General features: G+C 36.6%; 1 protein-coding gene across 1 annotated transcript in view; it reads left to right on the top strand.

Moving 5' to 3' along the window:
• Window positions 1-20,552, top strand: part of SLC4A10 (solute carrier family 4 member 10) — a 120,124-nt gene that overhangs the window by 91,335 nt on the left and 8,237 nt on the right. Inside the window, exons 15-23 of the mRNA XM_085227694.1 lie at window positions 6,729-6,834; window positions 9,703-9,864; window positions 10,106-10,219; window positions 10,612-10,773; window positions 12,943-13,194; window positions 14,488-14,556; window positions 16,436-16,609; window positions 17,235-17,357; window positions 20,448-20,515. Of these exons, the coding sequence (XP_085083820.1) occupies window positions 6,729-6,834; window positions 9,703-9,864; window positions 10,106-10,219; window positions 10,612-10,773; window positions 12,943-13,194; window positions 14,488-14,556; window positions 16,436-16,609; window positions 17,235-17,357; window positions 20,448-20,515 (1,230 nt within the window). The remainder of the gene's footprint in view (window positions 1-6,728; window positions 6,835-9,702; window positions 9,865-10,105; window positions 10,220-10,611; window positions 10,774-12,942; window positions 13,195-14,487; window positions 14,557-16,435; window positions 16,610-17,234; window positions 17,358-20,447; window positions 20,516-20,552) is intronic.

Here is a 20,552-nt window from a genome sequence, read left to right as displayed (position 1 = left end):
TAGTGCTCTCTAAAGGGCAATCATGTTACGGTGGTTGTCTTTGAATACAGAAGATAAACTATTTCTCTAGCTGAAGTTGCTTAGACCTTGGGACTTTATATACCTTCTACTTTTTTATTAGTCTTTTTTTTTTTTTTTCACAGGGATAAATTCATGTTATTTTAATAGTTCTTTACCAGAAGTTACTCAATTATTAACAGATTACATTGAATAATTTTAAAGTGATTTTTTTTGGCATAGTAATATGCATATTACAATCTGTCTTGGTATTGACATGCACTTAAGAATTAGGAGTAGAAAATCCCACTCTTATGTAACGAAGGAGCCAAGATCACGTCAATCTCAGTATCTTTTGCAGGCTACAGAAACCATTGCTTCTAGAAGTCATTTTGAATATCAGCTTTGTGCATACCACTCTTTGCACAAACAAGTCTTAAATATTTCATTATATGTTTGCAACTTAATTTGCATCCTGTAATAATGCATTTACGTTGTTATTTTGTATCTATCTTCCTTGAGTTGCAGCTGGAATGCATGGTTAGTGATTCTAAGCACAGAATTTGTCATTAAGATCCCCAGCATATAATGGAATTCCACTGTATGTAATGATTTCTTTGAAGTCAGATATGAATATAGATTTTCTTCACCCATTCTCATAGATATTTCTTTTCCCCTGTATGGTTAAGTAACTGTGCTATATACCCAGTTTCTTTCCCTGAGAGTCACAGAATAGAATTATGGAATGGCTTGGATTGTAAGAGACTTCAAAGATCTAGTTCCAGCCCTGCTATCACAGGCAGAGTTGCCAACCGGAGTCAGGCATTAGATCAGGTTGTCCACAGCCCCATCCAACCTCACCCTTGAGCAATTCCAAGGATGGGGCATTCCCAGCTTCTCTGGGCAGCCTGTTCCAGCACCTCACTTCAATGAAAAGTTTTCCCCGACATGTTTGGTAAATCTCTCTTTTTAGTTTTAAATGGTTCCCCATTGTCCTATCATTATCTACCCATGTAAAAAGTTGATTTATCTCCTGTTTGCAACCTTCCAATACTTAAAGGGAGCTAATAATGAGGTCTCCTTAGAGCCTTCTCTTCTCCAGGCTGAAGAAGCCCAGCCTGTCTTTGTAGGAAAGATGATGCTTCAGCCCTCTGATCATCTTTGTGGCCCTTCTCTGGACCCATTCCAAAAGCTCCACATATTTATTTAAATTTTTTTTTTTTGTGCTGGGGATCCAGGCACACACATTTGTACTCCAGATGGGACCTATAGAGTATCCCTTTTAGTCCTAGAGCCATTCAACTGCCATCAAGTTTAACTGCTGGTTCTCTTTTTTTTCTTGGCAAGCCTTGGAATCCAGAAATTTATTTATTCCAGGACTTCCCTATCTCTGCTCAAATCCAACTAACTCACTTTATTTTATTTCTGTATTAAGCTCAGTAAATGCTTCATTCTTTCTTATTATCTATCCCCTCTGCTTTGGAATGGGATCTCTTTGTTAAGCAATTCTCCACAACAAATAGCTTCTCTGCACAATGTAGTCTTAATCTAGAAAAGTTTACATGCAATCCTTGAACAGTTTTGTTAGAGTATATTTATTTATATTAGTACACTATGCTTGAACAATCAAAAATTAAAGCTGACCACATAGCCTGTGTATCTCTTCAAGTATTCATTGATTTTTATTATTATTTATTAGTATTGTTTATTATTATTGCAACTTAGAATTATTTCTGAATGAAAGCTTTCAAATGAAATATCAAAACAAGCAACATCCCACTTAATGTCACTGATTTTCTTCCTGATAAAGTCTATGTATGGTATAATATTTTTACAAATGCATAGACTGCACTCTGCACCAGACAGGTAATAGCGCAGCCTTTATGAGAGTATGATTATAAATCTGTTTTCTAGACTTTCCACTTGGCAGGACAGTCTTCTTACACACTATTCAAAGAAACCTAATTCTTTGTGATTTCTTCACTGTAACATAAGATGTCTGATGTAGATACACGTTTCTATTTGTGTGTATGAAGTGATGTGGAGTTATCTAGATACTTTTATAGGCTTCTCTGTTTTCCTCTTCAACTTCCCCAACTAAATTTTTATATGCTTCAAAATTTATAGAACATACTTGAATGTCTACTCATGTTTGTGATTGTCAGAGACAGGCTACTTAACTTAATGACTCAATAGTCTAAATCAGGATGGCAGATCTCATTAATAAATGAAGAAAATAATTTCATCTTGCCCTGACAGCTGTGCTTTGAAAGGATTTCATGATACTGAGAATAGAAATTAACTGACAAGACCATTTCCCATCAGTATTAATTATTTTGCTTCCAGTCTCTCCTCCACTGAGACTTTAGTTTCATCATTATGAATGCTGACATGAGAAGGAATATGGTGAATACAATGCCATGGATATACAGGTGTTGTACATATGGGGCAGCAGAGTGTGAGTGTGATGCTGTTGTTGTCACTTTCGTGTAGCAGATGTTAGACAAACAGAAGGACTTTTCAGTGCTCATAAGACTCATGTGAAAATAGTATGTATTTGGAGACAACATAAACATGCATGGCATTATAATACTGATGGGCTTGTTTTCAGTCTTGTAAATGCAGTGTCAGCAAGCCTGATGTACGCGTTCCAGTAGTTTGCTTTTAAAATGAAATTAGTGATTTATCTTCCGTTTCTTACTGTGTTCTTATTCTGTCTGTTATGTGATTAATGCACAGTGTATTTGTAGAGCATAATCTGTTTCTTAGGATAAAATCTTCCTACTCATTACCAAATATGTGTTCTGATATTCAGTGAGACATATTATTTAAATAAGCACATTTTGTAACTTATTCGTCATACTTGCCTGCTTTTTTTATAATATAAATATTCATATCAAGCAAATCTCATTATCTTTCTACAGTGAGCTCAAAAATATTTTCCTCTTCTAGGAGGGGGAAATGGTACATTAGCTAATTGTGAAGAAGGTGCAGTTGCACCTTTTATAGAGCAAAGTCTTATCTAGTATTAATATGTGTAGCTTATAGTATGTGCATGCTGGTAAAATAGGATCTCTGTAAATTGAGCCTTGCAACTTGAATAAAATTGTTAGGCTTCCCAGCCTTGAAAACAAAATACTATAAATTGACAGTTGCATGGGAATGATTGAGTCTTCCAAATGAGCTGCACCATTTTTTTGTTTTTTATTTATTTTTTATTTACTCAGGAAATTTACTCAGAAAAACACTGTGCAGGACTCTTGTTTGAACATTTGATATTATCTGTGATGGCAGCAGAATGAGCAAGCACCATGCTGCACTGTGTGGGGAGGAGGATGCACATGGTGGACTTAGGAGTTTCATAAACACGTGGAGAAGAAAGAGCTTGAAGAATTGGGATGAGAAGTGGAAATGAGAGGGATTCTTGCACCACACCTATGTTAATTTCAATCAAGTGAACAGGCCTAGGGAGCAAGTTTTTTGTTTTGTGTTAAACAATCAGAATTGAGTGGTTTTATTCCAGAATCTTTCATCTGACTAGTTGCTGAGTAACAACGATGTTAACGTTTTATTTCTGATCTACAAAAGCGGGAAGAACTTTTAATATAAAATAACAGGTTTATAATCTGCTAACCTGTGTTAGTCATGCAGGCCATATTTCGGTGCTAATAGTGATAGTATTAACTGTTTCCTTTAGGGAACAGTGAAGAACACTGCTAGTTATCTGAGATGACCTGAAGCCTCTGTTGTTAAATTCTATCTCTGCTCTTTGATAACAGACTAAGATGTTGAAAATCTTGTGCATAGTGAAGTTACAATGGCTGCCTCAAGTTTAAATAAATAAATAAATAGCAGATTGAGACTTCAGAAACAAAAGCAAAAATTGCTGGAAAAATGGGAAATGTAAGGAGGTTGTGAGGACACAGAAGGGAAGAAGTTGATAAACCAGCTTAAGTCCTTGTCTTCCCCATCCTGATTTGCTTGAGCACCTTAGAAGATGTGAAGACAGTAAAGACTCCTTACCCTGCTTGTTTTTCCATCTAGCAGTTTAGGGCCATTATAGATCCTTTAAAATGAGAATCATTCCCTATCTTTTACCATAGCAAAGGTGATTACTGACTCCGTATCACTAACAGCATGGAAATGTTTTGTATGGCTCCTGCTCTATTTGAACCTGAGTATGTTGCTTAGAAAATGTGTCTATAGCTTTATGTATAGTCTCTTGTCATTGCTATAGATCTGTAGTTGGCAATTGTTCAGCACTTTAAATTGTTTTATAAGGGTTTAAGCACACTGGAACCTTCTAGAGGCAATACATATTTACGTGTCAACCTTCTGAATAATAAGATATCAATAGAAATATGTGTTTGTGGTTAACAATTCAGTATATTTTTCTCCTGAGAGCTGACCTCTCCATTAGAGTAAAAAATAAGAGATTAAAACTTTTGAAAGCCTTACTCTTCTGGTATGAGTTTCTTTTTTAGGTCAGTTGTTTTGGGAAATATTCATCATTACAGAATTACATCTATTATGAAATGTCACATTTTGGTAGTTACTTTTTGTATTCTGGTATGGTGACATCTCCTGTTATATTTTCTGATTTGGACAGGAATTGTTTCCCATTTCTATAATGTTAAGCAATGATCTGCTCTGATTTTAACTTTACCTCTTTCAGTAGAAAGTGGGATCTTTACAGTTAGGATGTAATTCCTCATCCATTCCTTGGCAATAGCTAGATTCAAGGTAAAGTTTTTGGTCATCATGGACAGAGTTTGCTCAAGTTACTGTACTTGATGATGAATGAACTGCTGCTGGTAAATGACCATGAAACTTGGTATAGGCCAAACCTGAAAGCTCTGAGGAAGGAAAGTGGTACTGATCTAGCAATAAGCTGGAGGATGATCTCATTTGAAGTTGAATTACTTGAGCTGTTTTGAACTATGCCTTCAATTGTGAGACTTATCTAAATGTAAATTTGCAGTTTGCAGCAAGTATAGCTATACCGTATAGTGTTGGTGACATGCACAGTCTTCCCTTCTAGTGAGGAAGAAGTGACTGTGATTGAGCAGCCCACGTTACCTTGGCCTACTGTAATCAAACCTCAGTGGGCCATCGCCCAGCGCCCAGTCTGCGATCAGCGATGGACATCAGGGGCAGGGAGCTCCTGTGCTCACGGGAAACAATAGTAACCTGAAATAGCCACTCTTGTATTGCTGCATGAACATCAAATACTCTCTTAATAATGTAGACGTACCGTTTACTGACTTATTATGCTATCTTAGCTCACTGCTAGTGATGCACTTCATTTAACCTATTCTGTAATATTTAAAACTATGCATTGAACACACATTTATTCTGCACTTGGGGCCTGATCCAAAGCATATTGTCTGTTTGAAAGATCCAGTCTACTGTAGTGACTTTTGGCTCAGGCCCTCTATTTTTCTGAATGCCATTGCTTTATTTAGTTATTTGCTTTTTGTCCATGGGCTGTAAGGGATTTTTCTTTCTTTATAAATAGCTGCATTTAAAATAAAAGCAAGGAGTTGCGTACAGAAAACCTGCATCTCTCTCTATATAGTTATTAAATGCAGCTATTTTGTCACATGTATAGTATTGTAATGGAAATACAATAGCACTATTTTGTTGTCAAAATGTAGATGACAGAATTCTATGCATAGAAAATATTACAGGTTTATCTAGGAATCATCATCCTTGTTTTGTGGAAAGATGTCTGCAGAAAAAAGAATGATGGCCTAGCTAAGTGAGAGAAGCAATACTCTGGTGGAAATGGGGCACAAATGTGTGCTTAATGGTTCTCTGCTCTATCATCAGATTTTATCCTTTACCCAGCGAGTGAGAATCAGGAAAGGAAACGCAGTACTTAACTGCAGCTGTCATACACGAGTTAAAATACTAGCAGAGTAGATATTACTACAGATTTTTGAAGTAGGATTAACTTAAAGAGAACTGCAAAGCACACTTGACATCTTTGAATCTGCAGAGTATTCTGTATATTTTGAAGTCTCTGTCAAAGGAAAAGCCTCCCTCAGTTCCTCCAGAGGCTTAAAAGACTTAATTTTTTCTTCAAATTGCCGCTTTGCAGTATTGTCCTCCTACTCTGCCTCTTCATGTTTTGCATGTTAAAATACGCAATTTAAAATTAAAAGCATGCTTTTAACATAGCTGTGGGGAGAGGAAAAACAACAGAGACAAGTTCACGGAGCCTTGGTGCTGGTGATCTTGCAGAGCCCTGGCAGTTGACTGGTCACTTAGTCTGGTCTTCATGCTAAGATACTGTGGTAAAGAAAAAGAAACAGTGTAGAGACAGTTTGCTTTTGGGAAGTGTATTAGCCTGGAGCTGTGCATAGTGTCTAATCCCTATGTAGAGGGGAGTGGAATAAAACTGGCACATTCTCAATGTTTAAAAACTGCACTCAGAAGCATCAGAATAGGAGGAAAATAGGTGGAAAACATGCTATGGACAGTAGTTTAAATATGTTAAACGCGTTACGTACTATATATGCATATGCACCTCACAGCAACTTTTATTCCAGTAATAGCACTAGCTACTGAACTCCAAACTGCTTCAGAGCATGCATTTACTGAATTCATTTAAACTAAAATTACATGGCAAAATAGAGCACAATTCTAATATATCTTAATGTTGGTAATTTGGATCTGTTTGGTACGTCTTTTGTTACTAAGGAAAAGATACTATTTTGTCATTTCAGATGCAATTGTGTGGAACCAGAGCATCCTAGCAATAAAACCTTAAGATACTGGCAGGACTACAATATATCTGCATCTGATGTGCCATGGGGGAACCTAACTGTGTCAGTAAGTGAAATACTGGAACTTAGTGAGTAAGGGCATAAGCATGAATGATTCCATCTGTCCTTAATACAGTATATAAATAGAAAAAGTACTGTTTTTTTCTGATCCTGTTTGTTCAAAGTGTACAATATACTTAACTGAAAAGAGGTTAACATAGACTTTGTAGAATTATCTCTTTTTGTACACATTTTGCTAGATCATTATGCAGTCTCTGGTAGTACACGTTAAAGCAAGTATGCTCATTCTGTGCCCTGCTTTAGAAACTCCTTGACACGCTAGCACAAGAGTTTGACTGAGACTAAGTCTAAACATGTCAAATGATAATGGGTTTGTCCAAAATTCTGCCAGATGGCGAAACCAAAGTTCTCGTGTGTAGAAAGACTTTAGGAGCATTTACTTCCCCAGAAACATTCTTCCAGCTGTTCAGGCTATGAAGGAGAGGAAGGGGAGCCATTTTGCAATGTTCTTGCTCAGTGGCCACATTTTTCTCTTATCTGGGCCCTGAGTGTTATATATATCATTTTTATGTGAATTAGTTCCCTGAGTGGAAAGACAGGAATAAGCTAAAAACAATTTGTTCACACAGATGTGTTATTTCTAAATTGTACGAATCGTACCCTTTTCTATATTTGAACGATTTACTAGTAAAGATTTTCATTCATTAAAGTAACTTTCGCAATTTGATTAAAATGTTATATTGAGGTCTGGATTCCAGTTTTTCTCACAAAGATAGCATTTCATTATAAAGCTAAGGTGATGTTAGAACTAAAAGTTCTCTCTATCTCAAAATAAATAAATAAATAAAAATTAACCTTGTTGTAAGCATAATCAAATGAAGTGCTTAAAACCCAATCCAGTCAATCACCTCCAGCACTCTTTTCTTTCTAAGGCAAAAATGCAGAAGAATTCATGTCTTCCTATCATGAGTTAAGCAAGTGCTGCCTTCCATGACTGTTATGCCTTAATAGAAAGGGCTGCTCCTCAACTCTGTTGGTGTGGCAACAGCAGGGAGAAATTTGAGAACTGCTGGCCTGAGGAATTCCAGCAAACCAGAATGAATATTCCCAAAACTGCAGCACACTCGAAGAGCATCTGTGCAGGGGCAGACTCCTCCTCTCACTTTCTCAGATCTCTGACAGTGTTTTTCAGAGTACATTTGCAGCTGAAGAGATTTAAAATAACAGATTTTGTTTTAACTATAAATGTAAAAGACCAGCTGCATTATATAAAGCCCTTTAAAACTTCTCAAAAGCTTATTACCAAAACTTGAGTTTAAATGGGTAGCAGTGTAGCTGGCCATTTTTACCCATGAATCTCTATAGTTGTCAAAGAAATACCCATTTTTTTCATACTTTCATATGTTTATTTCTGTTGCATCATCAGGAAATTTCAGTTTTCCTGTTGAAATGCAGTAAAAGATTAGACTTAGTTATCTTTAAAAAATTGGTCAATCTCACTGTGTTTTCTGATGCTTAATTCTTCTTGTTTCTTTGTCTGATTTATAAGTTCTGAGTTTCTGAAGACATAAATTGGCCACAAAGGACAAATATCTTCTCTTAATAATAATATAATTAAGAGAATTATAATAATAATAGGAAGACCAATTTTTTTAAAATGGTTTGTTTGTTTTTGCTTTCTACAGTCTAGGATGCACCAAGCATGAAAAGAGTTCTTATTCTCATGATGACAAAGTACTTCTCAGTAGATGTGTTGATAGCCCTTATACAGTGAATTTCATCCCCATGCTCTGCCAGCATCATGTACTAGCTCAGACCTGGACAAGTTCTCTATTTGATTTCCTGATTATTTACATTTTTTTCCCCAGTTAACACATCTATAACTTATTTCATCAATCAAAACCACATCATGTTTATTTGAGGTATCCTACTATAGGTATACTTTTATCTCAATGCCTTCAAATCTTCAAATAGAAACTATGGTTTTTTTCAAGCCAGCCCTTTGTTCAAAGACTAAGTTTCTCGTAACATGGTAAGCCACAGTGACCCACTATGTTTGGAACAAAAAGATCCTGATCTGGCAGGATATTGCTGTCTGGAATTGCTGGATGCTGTGTTTCTTTTTGCTTAATATGTGTGGAGGGATTGAGTAAGGAGAAGGAAAGAATTACAAGTCCAGAGCTTGTGGTTCCTATTTTTATAGCTGCTCTCTATTCCTTAGCTTGTCTCCTTGGAAGAAGTGTAACAACTAAGGATGCTATTGGAGAATTACTAGAAATGTTTTCTACTGTACCTGCACGGTTGATCTTAAATTACATTCAGTAAAATTAATACAGAGTTTGGATTTTGCTATGTTTTGCCCAATCACTTTTTTAAAGCAGAAGGTAATTTGTGGAATGTGCTGCCCTCATGTGGTATTAAATGTATTGGACTCGTTTTAAGCTAATACTGTACATTCAAAGTAGCTTTTCTATCAACTGCTTGGCCTGTGGAGCTAAAACAAAAAATCATTTTTTGTGGATGTTCAGGAGTGGCCTTTCTCTTGTTTTTGTTTTTTTCTTCCAAACTTTCAAATTGGGAAGTGCAGATCTGTGTTTGAGGCAGAAAATAAATATATGTATATGTTCTGTTTTAAATAAATCTAGTTTTATATTAATTGTGTTATATCTTAGTGACTCTATCATCTAATATGGTTAAAAACTGTGATTCTTTTGAGAGTTTGAGATATTTTTTTTTTCTAGATACTTTTGAGATCAGATAGAAATACTAGTAGTCTTAATTTTAAAAGAATACCTAAAGAAGATTTTAATATTTCTAAACACAATGTAGTTTAGTTAGGAAAGGAATTGGAAAGAAAGCACCAGAATAAGCGTGGATATTTTTCGGAACAATACTACTTTGTTCTCTCTGATAGGAATGTAAAAAACTTCACGGAGAATTTGTTGGACGAGCCTGTGGTCACCATGGTCCTTATGTTCCAGATGTCCTTTTCTGGTCTGTCATCTTATTTTTTTCTACAGTAACTCTGTCATCCACACTGAAGCAGTTCAAAACTAGCCGATACTTCCCAACAAAGGTGTGTCCCAATGTTTAGTTCAGAAGTTGTGGTTAGTTATGTGCAAACATGCATTGCATTTGTTTTGCAAATTCAGTTTACTACTGGTAAAGTGGACACTATTATCTGCTCTTTGTTAAAAATTTGAACTAGAATAAATATTTCTATCTGTAAGCAAAAAATGGAACTCTGAAGAGAAATAAGTTCTAGTAGGTCCTAAATCATATAAGTGGTGTGGTTAAAATTTTGTTTCTCCTGATAGGTACGATCTGTTGTCAGCGATTTTGCTGTCTTTCTCACTATTTTGTCCATGGTTTTGATTGACTATGCCATTGGGATCCCATCACCAAAACTTCAAGTTCCAAATGCTTTTAAGGTAATTTGATGATAAGTTGCACTGCCTGATTATTTTGAAAAAAATACTAGTGCACTACAGTAATTTTTTAGTAATTTTATAATGCTTTTATTGTCAGGAAGTATGTGAATTTGTTGTGCTCACTGAAGGCTAAGCAACTGCTGTGAATAATGACCTGTGTAACTGAGTGGCTCTCTTTCCAAATACACCTGAGTCTGCAATATATCAGATGATTATATTACATATACTTTGTCATCTTTATATTATAGGAAGTTTAGCATTTTTCTGTTGTTTTATATAGAGAGATTATTTATTCATTTTAAAGAAAATTGAATTCTAGAAATGTTTTTCTGTGTTCTTGCGTACATAGTCCTTAGAGTTCTGACTGGTCATGCATGACTTTCCTTTTGTAGCCCACCAGAGATGATCGTGGATGGTTTATTACTCCTTTGGGACCTAATCCTTGGTGGACAGTGATAGCTGCTGTAATTCCAGCCCTGCTTTGTACTATCCTTATTTTTATGGACCAGCAGATTACAGCTGTCATTATAAATAGAAAAGAGCATAAACTAAAGGTATTCCATCTTTTCCTTGTCATTTTCGATCATGTAGCTTAGTCTACTCAAGGATGCTAATTTATTTTATATAGCACTCCTTTATATTGTTACACTTTTTTCCTATTTGTCCACGTGGTACCTATGCCCTGTGTCTTTGATCTGTTACCTTAGAAAAGTCTTTACTGGTGTGATTTGGGACAGAGGTTCTGAATCAAGAGTTATCTTCAATGCTTTATTTGTAGTATGATGCCAATTCATCTCAAGAGAAAAATCAGGAAGTTAATCATTTCCTTCAGCACGTTAATTGCCTCTTCAGATATTGATAATGTTGTTCTGCAGAACAGGTTTTTGAAAGACTGGGGGCCATTCTGTAATATGGGATTTTTTTTGTTTGCTCTTCCTCTTAAATTAAAGAGAATGAAATTGAACTTTAGAGGCGCAATGGGTTCTTCAAACATAGGATAACTTCTTGCTCTGTTCTCTAACACTTTAGTTGCCTACAGATGGAGAGAGAAAAAGGGACATCACCCCTCTGAAAAACTGTTGGGCAAAATCTAGCAGCAGGTTTCTGTACATGTATATGCAGCAAGCTTAGGCTTTTTTTTGACATAGTTTTAATAAGCAGGAATCCAATCCCAAGTTGCTTTAGCAAATGCATTTGCAACCTTCACTCTGCACTGCCTCTTCTTGGATGATTGTGACATTTGATATGTTCTTTTTTTGCCCTCTTTGTCAGCCTGGCTCTTCATGTCAATCCATAGCATTGCATGTGGTTAACTTGACAGATGCAGGAATTTGCTGCCAAGCTTTGGAATGTGTTTTTTCAGCACTGGCATCTGGGAGTCAGATGGTCCTCCTGGCTGCCCCCTTGTCTTGCTGCGTTTTAGTTTTGCTGGGGTCTGGTGTAGCATCACCTGTTGCTATGCTTCCTTTTCTTCCCATATGTCAGGTTCCTCAGATCATGTATGAATGTGAGGAAATGCTCTCAGATTCTGTATGCATTAGCAGATACATTCCTTATAAATGTGTCAGAAGGTAAAAAAAGGTGTCTCCTAGGATTTAGAATTAAACTCTTTGAGTGTGTTGTGCATGTAACTAATATCTTTGATGCAGTTCTGAGCTTAAGATATGTCTTGGAAATAAGACTTATACGTGCTGTAGGGGAGTGAGGGAAGGTGGCTAGAGTTACATTTTAAAAATTTTCTTTATTTTATATGAATTCCCTTTTTCAAATAATGTAAGTAAATAAGATGGCATTTTCATGTGGCTTACATTTTCATAAACCCAGACACTTCCCATTTTAGAAAAAAAAAAAAAAGTTGTCTTCAGAAAGAAATGACTTGTTTGCTTCCAGCTCGTTTCCCCCCTCTTTTTATATACTTCCTATAGCAAATTCTGCATTTCAGTTTTTTGGCAGTCTCTGTAGCAAACCTTTCCAAGTTTAGTTTAGTTACTTTTTTTATGTCAAAAGGCATTTGCATGGGTTTGCAGGCAAAGTTATGGTTCAACATATTATTGTTTGCATGAACGTCGCTGTTTCATCAGACCATCACAATGGATTTGACACCATATTGCAGAATTTTGTGGAGATAAATCATTACCTGACTTCTTAAAGGAAAAATAGCTTGCAGCTAAATAGCATTTCAGGAGCTTTATTAAATCAGAAAATAAATATTCTTTTCAGCTATGCTACCAAACATTTGTATGACCAAGTTTGATGCAGATCATCAGCAATTTTCAAATTTGCAAGGAAAGTTGGCTTTGCAGTTGGATGGTCTGTACACTAGCATCAGTTGTTATTAAGAGATGAGATTTAGTTAAACTGGAAAAATGTCTGTATCTTCAGTTTTCTTGCTATTATCTCATTTATAAATGAGATAAATTTCTGCTTATTATTGGGGCACAAAATTGTTTTGGACTCATGATATGTACACTTACTGATAACAGGAATGTGACTAACAAAATTGTTTCGTGAGAGCTGGCAGGAACTCAGGAAATCCCCTTAGATAACCGGTTTACCGCCACTACTGCCCCAGCCTGGATACCACTTAGAAGAAAGTGATATTTTGCTATAAGTCACAGAATTTTAAATCATCTTTAGCAGTTCATTAGGAATGCCTGCCAGGAGTGTTCTTCTTAATGCAGGTGTCATTTTATGTCTTTCTTTTTTTTCTCCTTCTTAAACAGAAAGGGTGTGGATACCATCTCGACTTACTCATGGTGGCAGTCATGCTTGGAGTGTGTTCCATTATGGGATTGCCGTGGTTTGTTGCAGCCACTGTCCTCTCTATTTCTCATGTGAACAGCTTAAAACTGGAATCAGAGTGTTCTGCTCCAGGGGAACAGCCGAAATTTCTTGGAATCCGGGAGCAGAGAGTCACAGGGCTCATGATTTTTGTACTCATGGGCTCATCTGTCTTTTTGACAAGTATTCTGAAGGTAATTTGGGGGAAATAAGGAAATGCTAAATAATAAAGCACTGCACAGAACATTTCACTGTTGTTACTATATTACTTAATGTCTTTTCCAGGCATGTTACTATCATGTTTCACAATGATAATCTAAAGTGAAATTCTAATTTTGCATAATAAAACAGTTTGGGACATGTGATGTTTGTATAGCAGAAGCCTTGTAATAAAAGTCTGGTCTTACTGAAGTCAAAATAAATTCTACCATTGACCTGTAATGTATCAAGATTTATCTTTTTTCTGTACTTTGGGCTTAAGGCAAATATTATCGTGAGCCAGCCTAGCTGAGCTATATCATTAAGTAAATGTCTTCAAATAGTTTTAAAGCCTGTTGTGATTACTAGCTAATTTAAAAAATATTTCCACAGTTGCAGGAGACTCTTTGTGGTTAATTACTTGGCTTGAACCAAAAAATTATCTCATGCTGTCAGCATGCCCTATGCTGCTCACCAGTGTCCTGAAACTGGATATCTAGTCACATGCTTATATAATATCTATATACATAATGATATTTTTAAGAATTGTCAGGTCACAGAGAAATCAGTAAGTATTGCCATTGGCTTCAGTAAAATCAGAATTTAGACTTGCACATTGTCAAAGTGAAGGGAGTAAGCCTTTAGAACTAGTACAGTGCAGTATTTTATTACATACATCGTAATGTATGTAATAATTAGTGAAAGCAAACTAGATAAGATTTATGCATTAAGTGTATAAAAAAGACATTTATATACAGAAATATTTTGTAACCTACACACTTCATACAGAGTGTCTGAATATTTTAAGTGTTCTTTTCCATGCCATTCCATGAAAGTCATCCACCATTTTTAAATGCTTACAGTACAGAAATTTTCCATTGGCTACATATTAAATATTTTGTGTGTATTGTGAACAGGTTTTTGAGGATTATAATTCTACTATTCAGACTTCTTGAGCAGTCCTTTAAGTAAAATATTTAAGTATGAATCTAAACACGCATTTTTCTCGCAGTTCTGTTAATTTTATTAATAGTGAATAAAGTATGTTGGCCTCAGTTCTGGCCATGGAAGGAAAATAAAACTGCAGAGCCAGATTCGTCTTTTGATTTATACTATGAATATCATTATTAATTTGTAATTGAGGGAATCTGAGTTTACAACCCGTCTGATTAATGCAGGCATATGGCACATTGAATTTCAACTGCTTAGCATTTAGTATTTTAAAATTCTATTTAATGTGCTCTTCCCTTTCTCTGATTTTTTTTTTTTATTTTTTTTTTTTTGTGCAGTTTATCCCTATGCCAGTACTTTATGGAGTATTCCTTTACATGGGTGCTTCATCTCTAAAGGGAATTCAGGTAAAATGCATTCAAGAAGTGTGTTACTGACAGTGCTTTCTTTTAAATGTGGAGCTAGTTTTATTCAATTATTTTATTCTTTTCTATGTGATCTTACAGGAATGTTGCCAGCCTTAAATTCTTGAAAGTGACTCACTTAAAAAGGAGAATGGATTCTCTCTAACTATAGTATTTCCTTTAGGCACTGTGCTCCATATTTTTGTTAGATGCTTATTTCACTGAATCTGAAATCTGAGTAACAAACGTTGGGTTCTCATCCCTCTCCGTCTCCCCTTTCATTTGTTGGCCTGCTGCCTTTTCAGCTTCCAGATTAGCGCCTTTGTAGTTACATACTTGATCTTGAACTTTGCCTATATGAGGCTTTTGTGTAAGTGCTATAGAACTAGAAGGTGTGATTTGGAAGATCTTTCCTCTGCAAATAAATTCCCCAGCTGGTGGAACTGTTTTACTTAATTGCTACTAAACTTCTGGCCTTAAGGCTGTAGGGCAGGCCTAGAGAAAGGGCAGCATTCCTGCTGCGGCCTTAAGTATGAGCTCCTGGTGCAAGCCAGGCACTTCAGCAGTCAGATTGAGTATTGTATGTGCCATTTCTTGTAGACTGCTGTAGTGTTAATTGGCATGGAATTAAATTGTAGCCCATCTGATAGAAACAAACCCAAAGTTTCAGGTGTACCTCAGCACATCTACAATAGAAAATACACGAGACAGGTGTATAAAACTTGTCTTGTGTATGAAATACCGGCATGTTTTTGACATGGTAGAAGGAAGGAATGCCATTCAGAGGGACCTCGACAGGCTGGAAAGGTGGGCCTAGGTGAACCTGATGAGGTTCAACACTGCATAGTGCAGAGTTTTGCACTTGGGCTGGAGGAATCCCAGGCATCCATACAGACTGGAAGGAGCGGTCCTTGAGAGCAGCCCTGTGGAGAGGGACCTGGGTGTCTTGATAGATGAAAAACTTAACATGAGCCAGCAGTGTGCCCTTGCAGCTCAGAAGGCAAATGGTATCCTGGGCTCCATCAGAATAGGGATGGCCAGCAGGGACAGGGAGGTGATTGTCCCCCTCTACTCTGCTCTTGTGAGGCCCCATTTGGAGTACTGCGTCCAGGTCTGGAGCCAGTACAAGAAAGACAGGGAGCTGTTGGAGAGGGCCACAAAGATGATCAGGGGACTGGAGCATCTCCGCTATGAAGACAGGCTGAGGGAGCTGGGCTTGTTCAGCCTGGAGAAAAGAAGGCTGTGGGGTGACCTCATTGCAGCCTTACCTAAGGGAGCCTACAAACAGAAGGGGAATCAACACTTTGAAAGGGTTGGTGACTGCAGGACAAGGGGAAATGGTTTTAAGTTGAGGGAGGGGAGACTTAGGTTGGATGTCGGGGGAAATTCTTTACAGAGAGAGTGGTGAGGTGCTGGAACAGGCTGCCCAGAGAGGCTGTGGATACCCCATCAATGGAAGTGTTCAAGGCTGGATTGGATGGGGCCTTGGGTAGCCTAGTCTAGTATTGAGTGTTGATTGATGGCCCTGCATGTGGCAGGGGGGTTAGAGCTTGATGATCCTTGAGGTCCCTTCCAATCCTGGCCATTCTGTGATTCTGTGATAAAAGGAACTTGACAAGTATGACTAATGAAATAATGAAATTTTTCATAAATAATGTGATTCTTACTCTTACTGCGGTGGCTCAACCAGAGAGAGGACTGCATGTCCACTGTTGGACTCACATAGATTCATAGCTTATGATCATAACTGTGGTAGTTTCTTTCTGTGCACCTGAACTTCTGCAGTTTTATGTTTATAATAACATAGGATAGCCATGCTATCTTATGTAGTCTGTAAATATCAGCATGTTTTGATGCAAATTTTCAAAAATATCTCTTTCAGCTTTTTGACAGGATAAAATTATTCTGGATGCCTGCAAAGCATCAGCCGGATTTTATTTATCTGAGGCATGTTCCTCTTAGAAAAGTCCATCTCTTCACTGTAATTCAGCTGAGTTGTCTTGTACTCCTGTGGATTATAAAGGTTTCAAGAGCTGCCATTGTCTTTCCCATGATGGTATGGAATATTTTCTATTTCCCCTAAAAACTCATTTTCTTCTTAGTTTTGGGTAATCATTATTGAAGAAAAAAGTTAGTTGTGGATGGGTAATTAGAATATTGCTTTGATTCAGCATGCAAGGTCAATTTATGTTACGTAAATAAAGTTACATATATGAACTCAAATTTGAGTCTAAGTTGCGCTTAATTTATAGCTGTGGATGGCCCTACTGTATTTCCTTAAAGCAAATTCTTTTAAATTTTAAAAATTGATATGATGCTTTTGTTTAAGGAGTAGTGCTTAACCTGTTTTACAGGAAGAATGGTTACTTAATAAGGAAGACTGTTTATTGCGTAGAGGAACTTTGTTTCTATGCCTTGCTGGAAATAAAAATATGTCCATCTGGTTAACTGATGTTTTCTTGACTATTTCACTAATGTGAAATAAAAGATAGCTACTGAACTTCCATCATTGTGAAATGCTTCAATTCACATTAATTCCAAATAAAGGAAGTCCAGGTGCTGGCCTGTCCAGTATGAACAATAACATTTCAGCTGAAAACTTTGATGACTTTTGGAAGTATAACTGTCAATTTTGTTTGTTTAATTCTTTGAATTTATTCTTTGAATAAATATCATTACAGGTCTTAGCTTTGGTATTTGTCCGAAAACTCATGGATTTTTTTTTCACTAAACGGGAGCTCAGTTGGTTAGATGATTTGATGCCTGAGAGCAAGAAAAAGAAACTAGAAGATGCTGAAAAAGAGGTGGGTCCTTGTTTCAGGTGTGTGTTCTTTCTGTTATGGGATGGTGGTTTCATTTGTTGGATGGTTTTGTTGTTTTGTGTTTGGTTGGTTAGGTTTTATATTTTTTTCGTAACACGTTACCAATATCTTCTTTAGACAATTAGAGAAAAATTCTGTAATGAAGGCATTTTCAATGCAACAAGTAGATTTGCTACACCTTGGATAAGGATTTCCCTTCTGCCCTTGCAGAAACCATTTACTTCTGCTTTCCACTGAAAAAATGTCAGTGACTTTGCTTACCCTGTTAATCAAATCTTCAGGCTTCTGACTTTAGTTTTGCATCTGATATCATTTTCCCCTAGAATGTGCTTCTTGAGTTGCTTGTTTGAATATCATGTAAAGCTGAGGGAATATAAAGTAACTTCCTGTGTAGGGGCCCTGATAGCTTTCTCCTTTGTTGCCAATATTCATATCTACCTGATTGATGCTAACTGTTAGGGGACATTAGGATTGTGTTCCTAAGTCATAGGTCCAAATAAATGAAGGACAGATCTTGATGGAGAAGCACTAACTGTGGGAGCAGTTGTAAGAATATGTCAGTGCCTGGTTCTTTTAAATGTCAGTTGTGTGTCTTGCCCCAGTATGATGTAAGGTGGTTGTGGCATGAGGAGGCAAAGGTCTAGGCTGTTCTAATGTTGTCTTAGAAGGCTGTGGTAATTTCATTGCTCTGGGTACTTTTTTGCACACAATTTCTAAGTTACCCTGAAGACCTCTGCAATGGCCTCGGACCCATGAGGTGTAAGGTTTTGGTGTTACGAGTGTACTGCAAGAACTAGATAATGTGAATGGATAGGTCAGCAATTTATCCTCATGGAAGCCATGAGGTATCTGAGACCAGTGAAAATGTTTGTGTAAGGATTCCCCTTGTAAGTTGGTTTACAGAAATAGGACATAAGCTAATAAGTTGAACATTGTCATGAGGACTAATTTTCTCTCCCTTTTGCATTCTTTTGTGACCCTTGACAACTAACTGCCTCTGCTGTGATCTGGAGAACGTAACTTTGGTTTCTTTGATGCATGTAACGTACTTTAACAAAATTCATTTTGGGAAAAAATTCTACCTAGGTAATACATACCATGGCTGCTATTTAGTACATGCCTGCAAGATACTAGGATGAAGTTCAAATGCATGGTTTGTTTTTTCCCCTTTGAACTATATAAATAAATAATTTTTAAAAAGTCTTATTTCATCACAGTGTTTAGCTTTCATAACAATTCAGAGTAACCAAAAGTAATTAAGGTATCTCTCTTCCTTTGGGTCTGGTTATTGGGAAAAAATTGTTACTCTTACATTTTGGTTATATGTAACTTTCCTTCTCGTACTTGGTAAGATGGCATCATAAAACAAAACTGGGAAAATCTACTGGTGTTACTTTATTTCATTCACTGTCTGTTTTGAGAGGCTATTTTTACATATTTTGGCATTTCTAAATATTTGAAGCTATTATTAAAACTGTTCAACTGTCAAAAACTTATGAAGCTGTGAAGCCTGGAAATGACAAAATTAACTAGTAATAAAACTTCTGACATGTAGCCTAAGGAATTAATTGGAGAGTTGCTATCACACAGCTTTTAAAAATAGAAGTATTCTACCCACAAGAATATTCAGAAATATAGTTGACAAGATCTGAAACTTCATTGGATCCTAACTTCATCACTTAAGTTGTTTTTATATTTTTAGGCCGTGTTTTTCCTAAGGCTTTCTACATTTATAGTGGATTTTTTTTTTTGCCTTCTTCTCACAAATCTTCCTTTGTCAGCAATTTGATGTAATCAAGTCTTTCTGAGACCAGAGTGAACGAAAGTGACTTCTTCCATTTGGAGGAAAAAAAAATCACAACTTTTAAAATAGCTGTTGTAGTAAAACATGGAGGAAACTGGAAAATCACCTCGATTCTTCCACCTAGTGCCAGTTTGTGAGCTGGAAGTGTGTGAGATTTGTCAGGTTTTGGGTGGCTGGCCAGAGAATGACATGCTTCTCTTTTTGGGAAAGCCAGTGTCACTTTAAGTCACGCTCTTTGCTAAACGCCAGGGTAAATTGTTACTAAGCCATCTAATAAAGGGAAAAAAGAACAGGCAGTCCTTGTGTGTCTGCCTTGCTCACACACACACACACACACACACACACACACACACACACAGTGCAACAGTACAGGGCAGCATCTGATAGTTATTTCACATGAAGGCATGTTAACCTCCTGGCAGCTGTTTTGCTATGTATGAAAACAATATATTTCCATAATTTCTTGATTACAAGAGCCATGTGAGTTCATGGGGAAGCATACAGAATCACCTACGTACATGGTTGCCAGTAATTTAGGCCTTAAGCCACCCTTATTTCAGAAGTTTTGCTTTATAGCTAATGTCTTGTGATGACTGCTCTGTTTTTTTGACCTAATAGTAGTGGGGAGTCTTCAGAATCTTCCTTCAGCTCATACTTGTGAAGCCATGAACTGTTATGGTCTGAAAGACAGACTGGTTTTTCTTTGTCTCAGGCAGGAGACAGTACTTAAGGGAGGCTGTTTTGTTCTCCCCTCCCCCTTAGATGAAGATTTCCTAAAGTTGTAATTATTTGACAATAGATTTGTTGTAGATACATCTAGTTCTCATAGAATCATAAAAATGTATTTTCCCTGTTTAGGTGAAAACTAATATTGGCATCTTGTTGCGCTACCTTTCATTGCAATAAAACTTTAATCAGTATTTAAACTGTGTGCACAAACTTAAATTTGACTGCCCTAATTTTTGTATGTTAACGATGCTATGCTGTGTCTAGTTAAGCATGATGTTTAAAATTCACCATCTCATCACAAAGTTGTCTTTATTAAAAAAGCGTCTTCTCTATTTGGTATTGATAAGTAACATTAATTGGAGGTATTGCTTTGAAACAGACGGGTGTCAATCTTGAATATGAAGATTTTTAAGAAATTAAGAGTTGAGAATCTTATTTACTATTTGTTAATGATTCCTAAAATATTAAGGGATAAGATGCTTATCATTAACTTTTCACAACAATATATCCTGTCTCACATTTAAGTTCCTTCTTCCTAGGAAGAGCAAAGTATGTTAGCGATGGAAGAGGAAGGGACTGTTCAGTTGCCACTAGAAGGACATTACAGGTAAAATATACATTTCCTCTTTTAGGTGAGTTGCAAT

The sequence above is a fragment of the Meleagris gallopavo genome, chromosome 7 (genome assembly GCF_905368555.1).
Source record: "Meleagris gallopavo chromosome 7, MGAL_WU_HG_1.1, whole genome shotgun sequence".
Classification (NCBI taxonomy): domain Eukaryota; kingdom Metazoa; phylum Chordata; class Aves; order Galliformes; family Phasianidae; genus Meleagris; species Meleagris gallopavo.
The sequence above is the reverse complement of the archived record's forward strand: the minus strand, read 5'-3'. Positions and strand labels throughout refer to the sequence as shown.